Here is a 21,389-nt window from a genome sequence, read left to right as displayed (position 1 = left end):
GCCGGCGGTGTCCTGGCAGGGTGAACGCCGAAGTTGGACGTGGCTTCACATTCACCGCATTTCATTCACGTTGTTGTGTACATACAGTAAATGCTCTGTCTTGCAGATATGTGAACAAGCACCGAGAAAAAAAAGAGAAAGCAAAAATTGGAAGGAGAATTTTGCCTTGATGGCTGTAAGTAATACTAGCCAAACGAAGTAAGAGTGGAATCTTAGAAGGAATCTTTTCACAATGGACACCGTTGTTCAATAGGAGACATACAATACCTGAGGAAAGTTTATTAAAAGATTGCTATTTCCAAACAAAAACTTTCTTAACATATGCCAGTGATATTAAATCTGATTCTGATTCCGAAAAAGTCAGTCATGGTAAGACTTGATATAAAAATAACATTAAACAGTAACCATGGCAAAAATGATTTGTTCAGGCACTATAGTGCTGTTTACTTTTTCCTATACATAATGAGCATCATTGAATGATATAATAAATATAATTTGCAAATCTTGTAATCAGTGCTGCCCTCATCCAGATACGCTCAGTTATCAAGCAATGACGTCAGAAAAACAGAAAACAAATATGAGGCGTCATAGCTTTAATCCCAAAAATATTATACAATATTTATTTTTACTTTTAGTCAATTGATCAAGAACATTTTCCAATTATGTTGATCTTTTAAATATTAAATGTTTAATTTTATCCCATACTAATTAGACTAAATTGCACAGCATGTTGTAGAATTTTATGAGTCCGTTACATAACCCAAGCAAAGGGACTACAGCAAAATATGAACAAAACTTATGCTTACCAATTCTTCCCATTTAAGAAAATAAACTGAACAGGAAGAATATAAAAATACTGAAAATAGGAAATAATTTTGTAAATAATACCAATATGCTAAAGATACATATTTTCCAGCATCTAATCAAGAGTTGTGCTATGTCAGAAGTGACATATCATAATTTCAAAAGCTAACGATGAGAAATGTTGCTGTGCCAAGCTCAGTGCTGAGAAATGTAAGTCAATGACACCACAGTGGTGGGGCTCATCACAAACAACAATGAAACAGTCTACAGAGAGTAGGTGGAAGAGCTTGAGGTCTGGTGCCACGCAAATAGCCTCCTCCTTAATGTCACCAAGACAACGGAGATGCTTATTTACTTCAGAAGAACTCGTACCACTCACATCCCCCTTCACATCGGTGGCACAGAAATGGGAACTGCAAGTTGTTTCAAACTCCTCTGCACTCTCAAAACACATCTACACTGTCAAGAAAACTCACCAATGCCTCTACTTTCTGAGGAAGCTGAAGAGAGCTACACTTTACAAATCCATACTCATGTCATTCTACAGATGTGCAGTAGAGCTACATTGCTATTTGGTATGGAAATTGCATTGTGACGGACAGGAAAGCTCAACAATGGATGGTCAAAACTACCCAATAAATCACTGGCATCAGCCTAGTCACCAACAAGGACATATAAACAGAAAGGTGCCAGTAACATCATGAAGAATCATACTCACCTTGCTTTTTGGACTGTTTGTCCCACGCCCATCAGGGAAGATGCTGCAGAGCATCCACACCAGGACCACCAGATTCAGAGACAATTACTCTCCCCAAGCAGCAAGGCTGATCAACACCTCCACCTCTACTTTATTATTTCCTGTTAGCCACCTTATGTACAGACCAGCATCACAAACAATCAATGTATATAAGCTATGTATTTATAATTATTGTTTTTATTATTTTTGTGTTCTTCGTCTTTTGTGTTTTTTTGCACTGCATCAAATCTGGAGTAACAATTATTTTGTTCTTTACAGTTCTGCACAGAAAATTACATTGAACAATCCTGAATCTTGGAAAGTTAACATCCATAATTCATAACTAAAATGCACCAGAGGAAAAGGATCTAAACAAAAAACACCTCCATCAGAAGAGTCAAAGTGAAACAACTCAAACTATCTTCTATAAGTAGAGCCTTTGACGCAAATCGCATATGTGGGAAGTAGGTGAAAAAAATATAATTTAAGCTGCAATTGTACTGAAGATGACGTCTCTTTTACAGATGAGCTCAACACATTTCATGCCTGCTTTGACCACAAAAACATGGAGGCACATTCACGAACTTCTACAGCCCCCAATTGACAACCCTGCAATGGGGGCTGTGCACTTAATGCTCTGCCCTACTAGCTTTATGCTTGTGACTAAGGCTAAATTGCTCACGACACCACTGTCGATGGTGTAATCAAATCAGCATGAGGGAGGGAAATTGAACATCTGTCTGACTGGTGCCACACCACAACCTCTTACTCAATGTCAGCAAGACAAAGGAGTTGATTATTGACTTCAGGAGGAGGGAACTGGAGATCCATGAGTCAGTCCTCATTAGGGGATCAGAGATGAAGAGAGTCAGCAAATTAGTTCCTTGGTGTTATGATTTCAGAGAATCTATTCTGCATTCAGCACATACATGCCATTATGAAGAAAGTGTGGAGCACCTCTACTTCCTTAGAAATTTACAAAGATTTGGCATTGAATCCAAAACTTTGACAAACTTCTATTGGTGTGCAGTGAAGAGAATATCGACTGGCATCACAGCCTGGTATGGAAATACCAACGCCCTTGAATGGAAAATCCTACAAAAAGTAGTGGCTACGATCCAGACCATCATGGGTAAAATTCTACATTTCTATATGGAGTGCTGTCGCAGGAAAGCAGTATCCATCATCAAGGACCCTGCCATCAAGGCCATGCTCTCTTCTTGCTCTACCATCAGAAAAAAGGTACAGGAGCCTCAGGACTCATACCACCATGCTCAGGAAATGTTATTACCACCCCCACCCCCACCTGTCATCAGCTTCTTGAACCTGAGAGAAAACTTCACTCAACTCCACTTGTCCTATCACTGAACTGCTCCCACAACCTACTGACTCACATTCAACTCTTCATCTCATGTTCTCAATATTTATTGTTTATTTATTTATAATGATTTAAGTTTTTTTTTCTCTTTCCTTTTGTATTTACACAGTACTTTGCTTCACAGAAACATGGCTAGCCCCCACAATTTCAGACTTAGCACAGCAGCTCAATGGTTTCACTTTTCACCATAAAGACAGGAGATCTCAGACTTTTAAAGGCAGAGGAGGTGGAGCATACTTCATAATTAACTCATTGTGGCACACAGACATGGCAGTTCTGACTCAGTCCTGCTCACGGGTTCTGAAACGTCTAGCTTCAAAACGTTTTCCTTTTTATCTGATGAGAGAATTTTCCACCATCATCCTGTTAGCAGGGTACATTCCACCTCAGGCAGGCACTGGAAGAGCTAGGCTCTGTAGTCAACATGCACAAAACAGTGCACCCTATCATTGTGGGGGATTTCAACCAGGCAGTTTGAAGAAGTCTCTGAATAACTACCACCAAAATATCAGCTGTGGAACCAGAGTAGCCAACACACTTGGTCACTGTTATACCACCATCAAGAACGCCGACTGTGCCATCTCTCGCCCACACTTTGGAAAGTCTGAACATCTGGCTGTACTTCCACTAACAGTGCAGCATAGGGAAAGGTTAAAGACTGCAGAACCAGTGGTGAGGACCAAGAAGGTAGGGTCAAGGGAGATGTTAAAGCACTTACTGAATTGTTCTGAGCTGGTGAACAGGACAATATTCAGGGATTCACCTTCAAGTCTGAATGAATACACCACAGTGGTCATTAAATTAATCAGAACCTGTGCGGATAAGTGGCATTCACCACCCCCACCCCCTTGCCCCTGGAAGCTGTCATATTTAACAACACTGAAATTCTTTTGACACCGATCACCAGAAAAAGACCCTTCCATGTCAAAGTGAAACAGACCCCTATAAGGTGATCTAAATTAATTACAAATATAATGTACAAAATAATTGGCTGCATAAGTATTTGCCCCCTTTAATATGACACACCAAATCATTACTGGTGCAGCCAAGTGGTTTTAGAAGGCACATATTAGTTAAATGAAGATCACTGGGTGCAGTCAAGGTATTTCTGTTGATTGTAGTAAATATACAACTGTATCTAGAAGGTCCAACTGCTGGTGAGTCAGTATGTTGGCAAAAATTACGCCATGAAGACAAAAGAACACAGCAAGCAACTCTGCAAAAAGCTTATTGAAAAGCAAAAATCAGAAGATTGATACAAGAAAATTTCCAAGTAACTGAATATCCATTGAAATACAGTTAGTTAAGTCAATCATCAAGAAAATGAAAAAACATGGCACAGCTGTAAATCTGCCTAAAGCAGGCCATCCTCAAAAACTGAGTCACCATGCAAGAAAGAAACCAGCGAGGGAGGCCACCAAGAGACCTTTGACAGCTCTGGAGGAGTTACAAGCTAGGATGGGAGAGACTATGCATACAACAACTGTTGCCTGGGTGCTTCACCAGTCACAGCTTTCAGGGAGAGTGGCAATGAGATGGGACAATGAGATTTTGCACAGATTATAGAAAGGTCAACACGATAACCAAAACAGATGCTTACCCTATCCCCAGAATAGATGACTGCATCGATAGGGTGGGGAAGGCTAAGTACCTAACAAAAATTGACCTGCTAAAAGGGTACTGGTGTGTTCCCTTAACTGATAGGGCTCAAGAGATATCGGCATTCGTCACCACCTCGGGGTTGTACGAGTATAACGTGATGCCTTTTGGGATGAAAAATACCCCTGGTGCATTCCAACGTATGATAAACTCTGTGATTCAAGGCTTGAAGAATACTGGGGCATATATTGACGATTTACACTGTTGAAAAAAACTCACAAGAAATCTCAGTCAGAGTTTGCCAGAGGGTATGTGGGCGACTCTGAAGTCAGCTGGAAGAAGGATTTGTGGTCTGATGAAACCAAAATTCAGCTTTTTGGGCATTAGACTAAATGCTATGTTTGGCATAAGCCAAGCACTACACATCATCAAAAACACACCATCCCTACTGTGAAGCATAGTGGTAGCTGCATCATGTTGTAGGGATGTTTCACTGCAGCAGGCCCTGGAAGGCTTGTGATGGTAGAGGGTAAAATGAATGCAGCAAAATACAGGCAAATCCTGGAGGAAAACCTGATGCAGTCTGCAAGAGAACTGCAACTTGGGAGAAGATTTGTGTTCCAGCAAGACAATGACCCCAAGCATAAAGCCAAAGCTACACAAGAATAGCTTCAAAACAACAAAGTTAATCATCATAGAATCATAAAAATCTACAGAACATTACAGACCCTTCAGTCCACAATGTTGTGCTGACCATGTAACCTACCCGAGAAACTACCTAGAATTTCCTTACTGCATAGCCCTCTATTTTTCTAAGCTCCATGTACCTATTTAAGAGTCTCTTAAAAGACCATATTGAATCCACCTCTACCACTGTCACTGGCAGTGCATTCCACCACACCCACCACTCTCTATGTAAAAAAAAACTTACCTCTGACATCCCCCTTGTACCTACTTCCAAGCACCTTAAAACTGTGCCCCCTTGTGTTAGCCATTTCAGCCCTGGGAAAAACCCTCTGGCTATCCACCCAATCAATGCCTCTCATTATCATATACACCTCTATCAGGTCACCTTTCATCCTACGTTGCTTCAAGAAGAAAGGGCCAAGTTCACTCAACCTATTCTTATAAGGTACACCCTCCAATCCTGGCAACATTCTTGTAAATTTCCTCCGCACTCTCTCTATAGTTTCCATATCCTTCCTGTAGTGAGGTGACCAGAACTGAACACAGTACTCCAAGTGGGGTCTAATTAAGGTATTGTATAGCTTTAACATTACCTCACGGCTCTTGAACTCAATCCCACGGTTGATGAAGGCCTTCTTAACAACACAGTCAACCTCTGACAGTGGGTACTGATGTGGCCAAGTCAGAGTCCAGACCTTAAACCAATTGAGAATTTGTGGCTAGACTTGAAAAGAGCCATTCACTCATGATCCTCATGGAATCTGACAGAGCTTGAGCAATCTTGTAAAGAAGAATGGGAAAAAACTGCAATGCCCAGATGTGCAAAGCTGATAGAGACCTATCTGCACAGACTCAAGGCTGTAATTGCTGCCAAAGGTGCATTTACTAAATACTGACTTGAAAGGGGTGAGTAATTTTGTGTTCAATTATTTTGTGTTTAATAATTGTAATAACTACAGACAAATTTGTAGAAATTTGCTTTCACTTTTGACACGGAAAAATTCTTTTTCTGTTGATTAGCATTAAAAAAGCCACATTAAATCCACTGTGATTCAGTGCTGTAAAACAATAAAACATGAAAACTTCTAAGCAGGCAACTACTTTTATAGACACTGTACATGCAGTTTAATAATAAATTTACTTTGAATTTTGAACTTCACTATGTTACAAACAAGTCAACAGAAAATACACTTTTGAATCATTTGGATTAGAGTCACAATCAGAACCAGAATCACCAACTTGTGAGTGACATTTGTTAACTTAATAGCAGCAGTTCAATGCAATACATAATCTAGTAGAGAGCGTGAAAAAAAGTAAAATAAAACATAATAAACAAGTAAATCAATTATGTATATTGAATAGATTTTTTTTAAATGTGCAAAAATAGAAATTCTGTATATTTAAAAAAAGTGAGGTAGTGTCCATAGCTTCAGTGACCATTTAGGAATCAGATGGCGGAGGGGAAGAAGCTGTCCATGAATCGCTGAGTGTGTGCCTTCAGGCTTCTGTACCTTCTACCTGATGGTAACAGTGAGAAAAGGGCATGCCCTGGGTGCTGGAGCTCCTGAATAATGGACGCTGCCTTTCTGAGATACCATTCCTTGAAGATGTCCTGGGTACTTTGTAGGCTAGTACCCATAATGGAGCTGATTAAATTTACAACCTTCTGCAGCATCTTTCGGTACTGTGCAGTAGCTCCCCCATAGCAGACAGTAATGCAACCTGTCAGAAGGCTCTCCATGGTATATCTATATAAGTTTTGAGAGTTTTTGTTGGCATACTAATCTCTTCAAACTCCTAATGAAGTATAATTACTTTCTTATCTTCTTTATAGCTGTATCGATATGTTGGGACCACATTAATCTCTCAGAGATCTTGACACCCAGGAACTTGAAACTGCTCACTCTCTCCACTTCTGATCTAATACTGGATTGTGTATTCATCTATTGTTTTCTTCAAGATACAATGGATTCCAGTTAATTGGAGCTTCAGCTACTCAAAGCAGACACTTATTTGGGACAAATCTTAAAAAGCAAAGCTAATCAAGAAACTAACCAGAATTCCCTTTTTTGTTTGGGACACTATGCCATTTAATTGGGGCTGGAGATTGTTGCCAAACAGTTTCTAACTAGAGTCAGGTGCATGCACTTGGGTGTCTGTTAGATCTTACTCCGTGGTCAGACAGAACATTTTTTACATAGCATCTTGTGATTTGTAATTTTTGTCACTGATAGTTGTCAAGAAATGAGCAGTAAAAACAATTCAAAACTGTTTTCCTCACTGCAGTTTCAAGCATTCAGGCATTAAGATGTCAGAAATGGCCAGGAGAAAAAAAATGAAATGTTTTCACTACTTCAATAAATTAGGGACTACGAAAAATTTGAAGGTATCGACAATCATCTTGAATGTTACAATGCAAATGAAAATGTGGAGGACGCAATTGTTGATAGAATTGTATGAAGGTAGTCTATTATCTACACTACAGGTCTGCGCCGATTTTGTTCATTTAGTCAATCAAAAAGGCATGGCTGCATACTCCGAATGAATTCCTCTCTCAATAACTACTGGGACTGATACAGTTTCATAGTACTGTGGTAGCATTGATAGTGTTCTCATTTGTTCTTTATTTTATTTAAATGCAAAACTTGTTACACAATTAAATAGTGGTTTGTATTTTTTTTATATATCTTTCTAACTATTTCCATGAAACTTTGGCCGATTGAAGCAGACACTTAATTGGGCCAAAATATACTGGTTCTGATGTGCTTCAATTAACTAGAATCCATTGTATATAATTGTATTTGTGTTATCCTAAAGCCAAAATGAAAAAGTTATATTGCTCCTGCACTAACTGCACAAGAAGGAATTGATGTCACAATTATTTAATTTACTGAAAGGAAAAAATCAAAATAGACATCTTTTGGGCTGTTTGCACAGGATTGACAGATTTATCTTGAAATGTCAGGAATTTTAACTCTTAAATTTGCTTTTTCCTTAACCAGTCTAAAGTCCATATGTATGTATATGAAGAGCGTTTGATACCCCTCGGCCTGCATTCACTAGAGTTTAAAAGAATGTTGGGGGGGGGGTGGAAATCTCATTGAAACCTAGCAAGTTTTGAAAGGCCAAAAAGTAGCGGATGTGGAGAGGACGTTTCCTATATTAGGGGAGTCTAGGACCAGAGGACACAGCCTCAGAATTGAAGGATATCCATTTAGAACAGAGATGAGAAAAAATTTCTTTAAGCAGAGGGTGGTGAATCTGTGGAATTCAGTGCCACAGACAGCTGTGCAAGCCCAGTCATTGGGTACATTTAAGGAAGAGGTTGCTAAGTTCTTAATTAATCAGGGCATCAAAGGTTATGGGTAGAAGACATGAGAATGGGGTTGAGAGGGATAATAAATCAACCATGGAATGGTGTAGCAGGCTCGATGTGCCAAATGGCCTAATTCTGCTCCTATGGTATTATGACTGTTAAGAAATGTGCTCGTTCCATCCTTGGCTCATTATAATAATTACTGTAAGTGATAGCGTCATTCTGGCAATTTATGTCCTTAAGCCATAGGGAACATGTGGAAAGAGGAGGAACTTAAAAGGAACTAATCATCCCCTTCTACCAGCTGATACCAAGATACAAATATGAGCAACACAGCTCAGAATCCAATACATGCAAAATGCTGGAGGAATCCAGCAGATCAGGCAGCATCTATGGTGAGAAACAAAGTTTTGAGCCAAATGTACAGTCAGCGTTTATCTTCCTCCATAGATGCTGCCGGACCTGCTGAGGTTTTCCAGCATTGTGTGTGTGCTGTTCTGAATTTCCAGCACCTGCAGTCAGAACCCAATACAATGGGCCCTCAGGCTGCAAAACCCACATTGCAGCAAATCCTAATGCACTGTAAACACAACTTCAATTGTAACAACTCAAGACTTGTTTACTATTAAGATTCCACACTATTAAGTATCTCAATAACTGCTGATCTCTATTTAATATTTTTTTTAATAAGTACTGACTGAAGGCAATAGGGGCAGAGTGGATCAGATACAGAGTGCAACTCAGATTATTCAATCAATAAGCTCTTGTAAAATCACAATTCCCTAATTCATTCAGATATGTATACTGCTATACACTTTGATTTCTCCATTAAATCACCAATACTAATTTCTGCTTCAATTCTTAAGAAAAATATTTTTGATACCATACCTTGAAATGTGGTTGCTGCAGTCTTGCTGTGGCCTGCCCATGAACCCTGCAGTCTTGCCCGCTGTCTTTTGTCTGCCATGTTGTTTGTCTCACTTCTTCGCTGTCATAGCAATCTAAACTATAAGAGCACAAGCTCAGAAAAACAGCATTTTTTGTTCAAAGTAAATTTATTATCAAAATACATATATGCTCAGTGCCCACTGAGTGTATGTAAATGGTTTTCTGTTGTTATAGCCAGTCCATTTCAAGGATTGACGTGTTGTGCATTCAGAGATCCTCTTCAGCACAACACTTGGTTATTAAGCAGTCTGGCCATTCTCCTTTGACCTTTCTCATCAATAAGGCATTTTTGAGCACAGAGCTGCCTCTCACTGGATTTTTTTTCATTTTTCACACCATTCTCTGTAAACTCTAGAAACTATTGTGTGTGAAAATCCCAGGAGATCAGTGGTTTCTGAGATACTGAAACCACCCTGCCTGGCAGCAACAATCATTCCATGACCAAAGTCACTTAGATCACATTTCTTCCCTATTCCGCTGTTTGATCTGAGCAACTACTGAACCTTTTCACCATGTCTGTATACTTTTAAGCATTGAGTTGCTGTCACATGATTGGCTGTTTACATTAATGAGCAGTGTACAGGTGTACAGTCGGTCCTCCTTATCCGCAGATTCAACCAACCACGGATTGGAAAAACCCAAAGGTTCTCTCTCCAGCACTCATTGTTTGAGCATGTACAGACTAATTTTTCTTGTCATTATTCCCTAAACAATACAGTACAACAATTATTTACTTAGTATTTACATTGTATTAGGTATTATAAGTAATCAAGAAATTACTTAAAAGTACAGGCAGTCCCTGGGTTATAAATGAGTTCCATTCCTGAGTCCATCCTTAAGTCAGATTTGAAGTCGGAACAGGTTCATCAGGTATTATTTACCGTCAGTTAGTCGGACTTTTTTCTTAGTATATAGTGCATATTTCACCTTTCTATGCATATAACACTTAAAAACATATGCATTTCAATAATTAAACCACTGCGTTGCTTAGTAATAATTGTAGCTCTCATCAGGGCAGGGCCTTCACATGCTCCATTAAAATTGTTCCGATCGTTGACCGACTGTCGCCTAACGCTTTTCCAATGACCGATGGCATTTCACCTTTTTCTGACCACTTTATTACTTCCACCTTATTTTCAATCCTGATCATGATTATTTTCGTGAACAGAAACACTGTGGATTCAGAGCTCACCGTCAGGTCCTAATGTCCACCGCACTGAGACGTTAAATAAAGTCCGGGGTTCCGCTGGTTCCTAAAGACCACCGCACTGAGACAGGTTAAATAAGGGACTTGAGCATCTGCGTCTTTTGGTATCTGCAGGGAGTCCTGGAACCAATCCCCTGAGGATAAGGAGGGCCGGCTGTACTTAATAAAGTGGCCACTGAGTGTATGTCACCACATACTACCTTGAGATTCATTTTCTTGCAGGAATTTATAGGAAAATAAAGACATACAATAGAATTTACGAGAAAACTATAAATAACAAAGGCTAACAAACAACTAATATGCAAAAGAAAGGAAGTTGTGCAAAAATAATAAAAAGTGTAAATAGGTCTTTGAAAGTGAGTCAATTCAGTGTTGAGCTGAATGAAGCTAAAAAATATAGCAAATCATCCCAAAAGGTACGATGTAAAGGACCTTGATAAAATCACTGGCACTAGAGATAGTGATGACCAAACTAGAGGGCCTAAAGTTAGCTAAGTCCCCGGTCCTAATGGGATGCATCCCAGGGTGCTGACAGAATTGGCGGAGGTTATAGTAGATGCGTTAGTAATAATTTACCAAAATTCTCTAGACTCTGGGCAGACCCCGGCGGACTGGAAGACAGTAAATGTCACGCTTTTTTTAAAGAAAGGATGTAGGCAAAAGACGGGCAACTATAAGCCAGTTAGCTTAACATCTGAAGTCGGGAAAATGCTTGAAGCTGTCATTAAGGAAGAAATAGCAAAGCATTTAGAAAGGAGTCGTTTCATTAGACAGACGCAGCATGGATTCAGAAAGGGCAGGTCCTGTTTGACAAACTTACTGGAGTTCTTCAAAGACATAATAAGTTCAGTGGACTGAGGGGAACAGGTGGATGCCGTATACTTGGAATTCCAGAAGGCGTTCAACAAGGTGCCGTCCAAGATACTGATGCATGGAGGCAGAGGAAGTGTATTAGGATGAATAGTGGATTGGTTAACCAATAGAAGGCAGAGAGTTGGTATAAATGGGTGTTTCTCTGGTTGGCAGTCAGTGGTGAGTGGGGTGCCGCAGGGGCTGGTGCTGCAGCTGTTTACATTACTATTTACATTGATGATTTGGAAGAGGGGACTGAGTGTAGTCAGCTAAATTTGCTGATGACACTAAACTAAGTGGAAAAGCAAATGGATGTAAAGAGACTGCAGAGGGATATAGATAGGTTAAGTGAGTGGGCTAAGGTCTGGCAGGTGGAATACAACGCTGGTAAATGCAAGACCATCCACTTTGGAAGGAATAATAGAAGAGCAGATTATTATTTAAAAGGTGAAAGATTGCAGCATGCTGTTGTGCTGAGGGACTTGTGCATGAATCGCAAAAAGTTGGCTTTCAGGTACAACAGGTTATTAAGAAGGCAAATGGAATGTTGGCCTTCATTGCTAGAGGGATTGAATTCAAGAGCTGGGAAGTCATGCTGCAACTATACAGGGTACTAATAAGACCGCACCTGCATACTGTGTGCAGTTCTGGTCTCCATACTTGAGGAAGGATATACTGGCTCTGAAGGCAGTACAGAGGAGGTTCACCAGGTTGATTCCAGAGATGAAGGGATTAACTTATGAGGAGAGATTGAGTTGCTTGGGACTATACTCTCTGGAATTCAGGAGAATGAGAGGGGATCTTATAGAAACATACAAAATTTTGAAAGGGATAGATAAGATTGAAGTAGGAAAGTTGTTTCCATTGGTAGGTGAGACTAGAACTAGGGGACATTGCCTTAAGATTCAGGGGAGAAGATTTAGGACGGAGATGAGGAGAAACTGTTTTTCCCAGAGAGTAGTGAATTTGTGAAATTCTCTGCCCAGGGAAGCAGTTAAGGCTTCTTCACTAAATGTATTTAATATACAGTTAGATAGATTTTTACATAGAAGGGGAATTAAGGGTTATGGGGAAAAGGCAGGTAGATGGAGCTGAGTTTACTGACAGATTAGCCATGATCTTTTTGAATGGCGGGGCAGGCTTGATGGGCCAGATGGCTTACTCTTGCTCCTATTTCTTATGTTCTTATGTCATGCAAAACTAGGGCAGGGATATGAACAAATTAAAGTAGAACTGGGTATTTGTGGGACCAAAGGTGAGGGTTGGGCCAATTTCACTCGCTCTCCCTGCGACATTCACTTCTCTCCCCACGGCACTGAGGCTGAGAGTCTGTTTCCGCTGTTACACATTTCGTAGCAGCTTGCCCTGCTATTTGAACTTGACACTGAGGTTTTGGGCCTACTCTGGCTCCTCCAGGGATTTTGGTCTACGAGCTCAGTTTGGTTTAGAATGCTGTTGCTTGCTTCTGTTGGTTGTATGATTTGTGGTTTTTTTCCCTCTTTCTCTGCACATTGGGTGTTGGCCTTTCTTTTTCTTTAAATTGGATTCTTTTAGGTTTCTTGCTTCGTGGTTGCCTATAAGATGACAAATCTCAAGGTTGTATAATTTATACATTGACAATAAATGTACTTTGAATCTTTGAGGAAGAAAACTTTATAATCTTGGATCCAAGCAACTGAATTTATGATCACTAATGCTACAGTGAGTAAAAGTGGCATCAAGCAAAAGACCAAAATGTGAGGATCTTACTGGGTTGTAAGATGAAAAGTTTCCAAGACAGAGAGGCTAAAATCAGGGAGATATTTGTAAACAAGGCTGAGAAATTTTAAATCAACACTGTGCATTGATATAGTGGTTGAGTAGGACTTGATCAGACTTGAAACAGGGAAAGCTGAATTATGAATAGATCACACTGAAGGCTAGAAAAGCAATTAAAAAGTTTAGTCCAGTGTAAAATTACTAGGTTTCAGGAAATGATGAAATGAGGCCAGTGTGGGAAGAGGCCTCATTACATAGGTTCTTACATTCATTACCTAGGTTAAAGAAAAGTGTCTATTTGGTCAAAAGTTTAAGTCAAATTCAGCCTCAAAAATGAAAAACTGATGACAAAGAAACACATGGTGGCTTTCAAATAGAGTTGGTGGAAAGAACTATAATCAATGAAGATCATTACTCACTGCTCAAATCTGGACTGAAAGCCATTTTTATGTGAATTCATCACTGATGTTATTTACCATTGTGAAAATCAAAATACAAAGAGAATGCCACATCTAAATGGTGCCAAAAGCCAACACAGAGGAAGGGTATAAGTGGGGGGAGGGGGGATATGGTCCAAAAGGGGAATGTACTTTGAATGTTTATAAGTGGTGATAACAGAAACCTGCAGATGCCAAAAGATGAACTCTTGAGATATAGTTTAGAAATTCTCAAGCAAATTGCATGTAAAACAGCAGGGCTAATTGTATTGTTAAGAAATGTGCTCTGTTAATGTTACTGAAGTGGGGCATTACACAGCCAGTAAATTGCTTACAACATTTGCCAAGACTGTTGCCATGAAAGCCTGGTAAAAATGAATCTTTCCAGTGGGCGGCACGGTCCATTTACCCATCATTGTTGGTTCTACATATGCTGGTGTCTGGAAGCACTAACAACCATAGAAATATCACTGAAGCTTAACCTACAGCACACTGCACAGAATCAGCTGCTGCCTGCTTACTAGGTACATTGCCTGAGACTATGAATGGGCTCAGGGCAGCGGATCTACTAATTCATACTTCAGTAGCACAAATAAGCCTTTAGTAAATCTGCACTTCTATTGAATATAAGAGCTAGGAAGAGGAGGCTACTCAACCCCTTGTAGCTGTGCCGTCAGTCAGCATTATCATGGCTGACTTTTATTTCCTTCAATGCAATTTTGTTCCATTTCTCACCTCTGATATGCACTGTTGGGTAGGCAAGATAGTGCAGTGTTGAGTGCAATCACTTTGCAATGCCTGCGATCACCAGTTGGGGTTCAATTCCTGCTGCTACCTGTAAGGAGTGTGTATGTTCTCCCTGCAACTGCATGGATTTCTTTGAGGTGCTGTCTTCCTCCCACGTTCTAAAGGCATATGGTTAAGGTTAGTGAGTTGTGAGCATGCTTTGTTGGCACTGGCAATCCTCAGACTGTAGATCATTGACACAAAACAACACATTTCACTGTAAGCTTTGATGTTTCAATGTACATGTGACAAATAAAATTAATCTTTATCTTTAATACAATTTCCCGATTCCATTAGTATATAAAAATCCATCAATCCTTGGTCTGAATGTTTTCAATGGCCAAGCCCTCACAGCAGTTTTGGACTGTGTTTCACTGAGTGAAGACTTAGTTTTCCCGCATGCCAAATCTTTCATCATGATTGTTCTATACATTCTTGCCAGAGGAAACTTCAACTCTGCTTCTACCTTGTCCTGCCCTAAATGAAATTTGTACTATTCAGTGCCATCAATTCTCATTCCTGATTTCTAGTAAGTACACGCCTGGGCAGGTTAATTATGTAACATTCCTCAGATTCATCTAAGTGATATCCCTTTCACCCTCTGCTAAGGATAAATCTTTGTTTTTATCTACTCCATCAATAACTTTAATAATTTTGTAACTTTTTATCAAGTCTTCCTCGTCAGCCACCCTTGTCCCAAGGATGGCAAACCTAGCAATCCCACAGTCTTTCTTTTTAAATGAAAGGCCACATTCTCTCAATTGTCATGTGAAAAAATAAAAGGAATAGTAAGCCATTTGACCTCTCAAAGCATACATCACCTTTCAGTAATACTACCTTTGCACCATTTTCCTGTATCACTCGATATGTCTCTGTTCCCTGCATCTCCCTAGAGACTTCATTTTTTAACAGGCAGGGCCATATTTCTGACAATTATGATGAGCAGCTTCCCTACCCTGCCCGCCTCCACTAGATGTTATGAAGATGGGGATGTGCTCCTTTTTTAAGCAATGGGGATGTGCTTTTTTTTAAAACAATGGGGGAGCCTCTCTCTGAACAGGGGATGTGCTCAGAGTCAGGGGCCCTGGGTGTGGAGGGAGAAAATATCTTATCAGCAACATGAGAAAATCTGCAGATTCTGGAAATCCAAACAACACATTCCCATTTCCTTATCTCACCTTGTCTCCTTATCTGCCAATCAACTCCTTCTAATGATCCTCACCCTTCCCCTTCTTCCATGGCCTTCTGTCCTCATAGATTCATCCTTCTCCAGCACCTGATATCTCTTTCACCAATCGACTTCCCAGCTCTCCACTTTACCCGTTCCCCTCTCCTGGTTTCACCTATCACCTACTACGTGTACCTTGTATTTCTTCCTCCCCTCCCTCCACCTTCTTACTCTGGCTTTCGTCGTTTTTCTCCAGTCCTGAAGATGGGTCTCGGCCTGAAACTTACTCTTTTCCACTGATGCTGCCTGACCTGCTGATCTTTTCCCCCCAGCATTTAGTGTGTGCAGAAAAAACATTCTATTTGTAAAGTGTGTGTGCGTGTGTGTGTGTGTGGGAGGGGGGGAGGGAGGAGGTCTTTTGGTTGCTTTGAGAAGCTTCACGCAAGTTGCTACTAAAATTGCGGTGTAGATAGTTGGGTATTCATGGTTGTTTTGGGAGGTCTCGTCGTTTACTCGGAAAATGATAAGGCACAAGAAATATATCAGGAGGAAGTTAAATGACCCCCTTGCTCCACTCCACCGATTGATAAGATCGTAGTAGATCTCTTACCACAGTAACACTTTCCCGCATTAACTCCATTTCTCCCTGATATCACTTTCACTCCGCCCTCTTCCCCCACACAGACTTCACCAACCTCACAGTCGGACTTCCGGTGTGTCACAGTTCCGAATCCGGCCGGATCCAGCACAGAGGAGACCCAGTAAATCGTTCCCACCTGACACCCGCTCGCGAAAGGACCGTGTGTCGCTTTTAAACCGAGGATCAACCGAGAATGGGAACTGTCAACAGGATGTACGTGTGGAGGATAGGCGGGAAGCAACACGGTCTGAAATGAATACGAAAACAGGAGAAAAAAACAGGTGGAAGAAGCATAAAAGAGGGAGGAGATAAAAGAAAGAGTAGAGCGAAAGTGTGAAAAGATTCGGTTTTGGTGCAGTGAGGAAAGGTAGTCAATTTCTAAACGATGCAGTTCAGGAAAGTAAAGAACAGTCTTAGAACTTTTGCAAAATTAAAAGCAGAACATTTGTTTTCTTATTCTGCAACTTATTCATTTAGCGTCTCCACATAACTCAATCCAAACTACGTCTGTCCTGGTTATACCTATACATTTATTGTTCAGTCCGACGATAAGCAACATCGCGAATAGGTTTATGCTGAGAGCACCAAATGCTGGAAGTACAGACTGGCTGTTATAGAGGGACAGAGAAGAAAACTAGGGAAAGTGTAAATAGACAAGAAAGACATATGGGACAATGGGACAGCGACTATCCATGGAAGAGCCTGTGGTTCCCATATTGGGTTCGTTGCTTACCTGAAACCCATAAAACAGGAATAGAAATAAGTCATTTTTTAAATCCCAAGGGACTGATTAACCGATGAAGGTGGGAAAAAAAGGTAGCCCAGGACAGAGGGCATGTTGTTAGGGTAGCTGGGGGAATGTGTGTGTAGTGGACGGATCTATTTCTTTTAGCACCGTGATTCCCCTTAGTACTAATTATTGACTGATAACTTATCCATGCGCATTGATGTATTGCTCTCTGCAAAGTGAATGTACAAGTTAACTTCGCCTCCAAGTGTGTGCCTTTCTTTATTTGAAATGTAGTTGTACAGACACAACAAATTGGTGACCAATACGAACCTGAATGTCAGCGGATATCACCAAATGCACCAACCGTTCGTTGGAAGGGAGAGAGACAGCGAGAGGGAAGAGTGAACCAATACAGAGAAGATGGTCACAGATGCTAGAAAAGGGCACATCAATATCAGTGCACAGTACACAGTGAGAGATTCACAGCTAGCAAAGCTAAAGTGAAAATAACGTGTCAAAGGCCTTAGTTTGGAAAAGTTGACGAACTTGATGGTGCTATTGAGGACTGGGAATCATATATCAAGAGGGTTGAACTGTATCGTAATGCTAACAACATGGATGAGGAAAAGAAAGTCTTCACACTTGGCTTAATGGGTGCTAAAGCGTACAATCATTTATGCAGCTTAGTAACTTCTGAGAAGCTCAACAAAACTGTTGAAATTTTACAAAATCACTTGATATTGGCTGAGAGATTTAGATTTCACAAAAGAAACCAGTCAAAGGATGAATGCATTTCTGAATACATTGCAGAATGGTGCAAACTTTCCCAATACTGTGATTTCCTGATGCATTAAGGGACAGTCTTGTATTTGGCATGCATAGTCAAATGCTCAAAAGAGGCTGCTGGCTGAAAGAGACCTAACCTTAGAACGGGCATTGACCATTGCAATATCAATGGAGCTTGCAGCAAAGTATGCATCCGGACTACAGAAAAAGTGTCTTGAATGTGAGATGCACAAAATGTCCCTGAATGGGGCAAAAAGACAAAACTTTTATCAATGCTCCAAGTCTTCCCATGATGCAAAAGTTCGCAGAAAATTTCACAGACAAGGCCACATAGACAGTGAGTGCAAGCTGGACAAAAAACATAACCAAAGACAAAAATCCACACGCATGAAGTCTCAAACATAAAATTAAACAAATGCATAAAGTGACTGAATGTGAAACTGAATCAGACAACAGAATCTGACACACAGATGCAAAACATAGCAGTTAGAACCTTATATTTTGAAAAATAGAAGGCCAGCACTTTTTGGAAGTGAATGGTTGAGAAAAATCCAACTAGACTGGCACTCAATCAAAGCTCTCAGTGTGGGATCACCAAGAAACTGCAGCTCAGATGGTTAATGGATTTTTGAGAAAGATATTGTTAAACTCAAAGGTATGAAGGCCAGAATTCAACTGGATGAAGTAGCAACACTGAGATTTCACAGAACGTGCCTAGTGCCTTATGCAGTGTCAGATCTCTGGCAGGTGGTAGGAGTGGGCTTCCTCACCTCTGCCCCCGACCCTCAACACAGGTGCTCTTCAGGGCTGTGTCCTAAGCCCCCTCCTTTACTCTCTGTATACCCATGACTGTGTCGCCATCCACAGCTCCAATCTGCTAATTAAATTTGCTGATGATACTACATTGATTGGCCAAATGATAATGAGGCAGACTACAGAGAAGAAGTCATCACCCTGACACAGTGGTGTCGCGAAAACAACTTCTCCCCCTTCACTGTTGCAGAAACAGAGGAGCTGGTTGTGGATTACAGGAGAAATGGAAACAGGTTAACCCCTATTGACATCAATAGATCTGGGGTTGAGAGAGTGAACAGCTTTAAGTTCCTCAGTTGGTCTGTACATACCAGCAGTGTGGTGAAAAAAGCAGAACAGTGCCTCTTTCACCTCAGATGGTTGAAGAAATTAGTATGAGTCCCTAAATCCTAAGGACCTCCTACAGGGGCACAGTTGAGAGCATCTTGACTGGCTGCATCACTGCTCGGTATGGGAATTGTACTTCCCTCAATCGCAGGACTCTATAGAGAGTGGAGCAGACAGCCCAGTGCATCTGTAGATGTGAATTTCCCAGTATTCAGGACATTTCAGAGACAGGTGCATAAAAAGGGCCTGAAGGATCACTGGGGACCCAAGTCACCCCACCAACAAACTGTTTCATCTGCTACCGTCCGGGAAACATTACCGCAGCATAAGAGCCAGGATCAACAGGCTCCAGGACAGCTTCTTCCACCAGGCCATCAGACTGATTAACTCACGCTGATACAATTGTACTTCTATGCTATATTGACTGTCCTGTTGTACATACTGTTTATTACAGATTACTGTAAATTACACATTGCAAATTTAGACAGAGACGTAAAGGTTTTTACTCCTCATGCATGTGAAGGATTTAAGAAATCAATTCAATTACACTCTACATCTAAAGTGGATGCTGAACTTTAGAGCTTGGAAGCATCTCGCAGTCCCTCTAAGGTTGAATGGAACAATTGTGCCATAACCATCGTCCTGGTGACCAAGAAAGAGGAGGCCAGAGCTGTTCACGTATGCGGGGACCTCAAAGTGAGCATCAATCCTGTGCCACATATTGTGCAGTATCCCCTGTGCAGAAGACATTTTTGCATCTTTGGCAGGTTTTCAAAGATTGGCTTGTCACAAGCCTATTTGCAATTGGAGATTGAGGAGTCAAGAAGGAAGTTCCTCACAACCAACACTCACAAAGGTCTGTTTGATAATCATCTCATCTTTGGTGTCACATCAGCTCCAGCAATATGGCAAAGAGCAATGCACCAAGAGCTCAAGACATCCCAGGAACACAATGCTACCTTGGTGACATCATTGTGACTGGCAAGAATGATGAAGAGCACCTTTAGAACCTTGGTAAGGTGCTTATCAGTCTGAGTGAGTATGGTCTGCATGCAAGAGAGACAAAAGTGAGTTCTTTGACAATGAAATCTCATATTCTGGGCATGTCACTGACAAGCATGGCTTACATACAGTGATGTAAAAAAAGTTTGTGAATCCTGTAGAATTTTCTCTAGTTCTGCATAAATGTGACCTATTATGTTTTCAGTTCTTCACCTAAGTCCTAAAAGTCCTAGATAAAGAGAACCCAGTTAAATAAATAACACAAAACATTATTCTTGTTCATTTATTTATTGAGAAAAATGATCCAAAATCACATGTATTTGTTGGGAAAAGTATGTGAACCTCTGGGGTAATGCCACTTACAAAAGCTGTTTGGAGTCGTGTATTTCAATCAATGAGATGAGATTCAAAGTGTAGGTTGTAGAGGTGTCCTGCCCTATATAAAAGACACAGAATGTCAGGTTACTGACATAACCAGCTCTTCTCAGGAAAGATCTGCTTATGTGTACCATGCCGCAATCAAAATAACTTTCAGAGGACCTTAGAAGAATTGTAGAGATGTATGAAGCTGGAAAAGGCTACAGAGCATTTTTAGAGACCTGATTATTCATCAGTCTACAGTAAAATAAATTGTCTACAAGTGATGGAAACTTAGTACTGCTGCTGTTCTCCTTAGGAGTGGGTATCCTGCAAAGATTACACCAAGAGCGCAATGTGCAGTGCCAAAAGAGGTGAAAGAGGACTCAAGGGTACCAGCAAGAGACCTGCTGAAATCTCAAGAACATGCCAAGGTCTCTTTTCCTGTGTCCACTACAAGAAAAACATTGAACAAGAATGATATTTATGGAAGGCCACCATGGATGAAACCACTGCTCTCCAAAAGAAATATTGCTGTACTTCTCAAGTTTGCAAAAGACAGCACAGCACTTCTGGGACAATGTTTTGTGGACAGATGAAACAAAAGTTGAACTTTTTGGCAGAAATGCACATTGCTATGTTTGAAGGGAAAAGGGCACTACACACCAACACCAAAACCTCATCCTACTGTAAAGTATGGTGGAAGGAGCATCATGGTTTGGGGCTGCTGTGCTGCCTCAGGGCCTGGACAGCTTGCAATCTTTGAGGGAACAATGAATTCAAAACATTTTACAGGACAAAATTTCAGGGTAGCAGTCCATCACCTGAAGCTTAATAGAAGTTGGATAATACAACAAGACAATGATCTGAAAGACAAGAGTAAACTAATAACAGAATAGTTTGAAAAGAAGAAACTTCATGGTTTGGAATGGCTGAGCCAATGTCCTGACCTTAATCCTATAGAAATGCTGTGAAAGGACCTGAAGCAAGCAGTTCATGCAAGGAAGCCCACCAGCATCCCAGAGTTGAAGCAGCTTTGTAGGGAGGAATGGCCTAAA

At 40.6% G+C, this 21,389-nt stretch overlaps 1 protein-coding gene across 2 annotated transcripts in view; it reads right to left on the bottom strand.

Moving 5' to 3' along the window:
- Positions 1-16,394, bottom strand: part of alkbh3 (alkB homolog 3, alpha-ketoglutarate dependent dioxygenase) — a 75,027-nt gene extending 58,633 nt beyond the window's left edge. The window contains exons 1-2 of one of the 2 annotated variants that reach the window (XM_059975975.1): positions 16,287-16,394; positions 9,409-9,526 (exon numbers count right to left, since the gene is read on the bottom strand). In XM_059975975.1, coding sequence (XP_059831958.1) covers positions 9,409-9,487 — 79 coding nt within the window. In that variant the 5' untranslated portion in view covers positions 9,488-9,526; positions 16,287-16,394. The remainder of the gene's footprint in view (positions 1-9,408; positions 9,527-16,286) is intronic. The other variant, XM_059975976.1, reaches the window with a different exon arrangement.
- Between the last annotated feature and the right edge of the window lie 4,995 nt (positions 16,395-21,389).

This window comes from Hypanus sabinus, chromosome 7, assembly GCF_030144855.1.
Source record: "Hypanus sabinus isolate sHypSab1 chromosome 7, sHypSab1.hap1, whole genome shotgun sequence".
Classification (NCBI taxonomy): domain Eukaryota; kingdom Metazoa; phylum Chordata; class Chondrichthyes; order Myliobatiformes; family Dasyatidae; genus Hypanus; species Hypanus sabinus.
The sequence above is the reverse complement of the archived record's forward strand: the minus strand, read 5'-3'. Positions and strand labels throughout refer to the sequence as shown.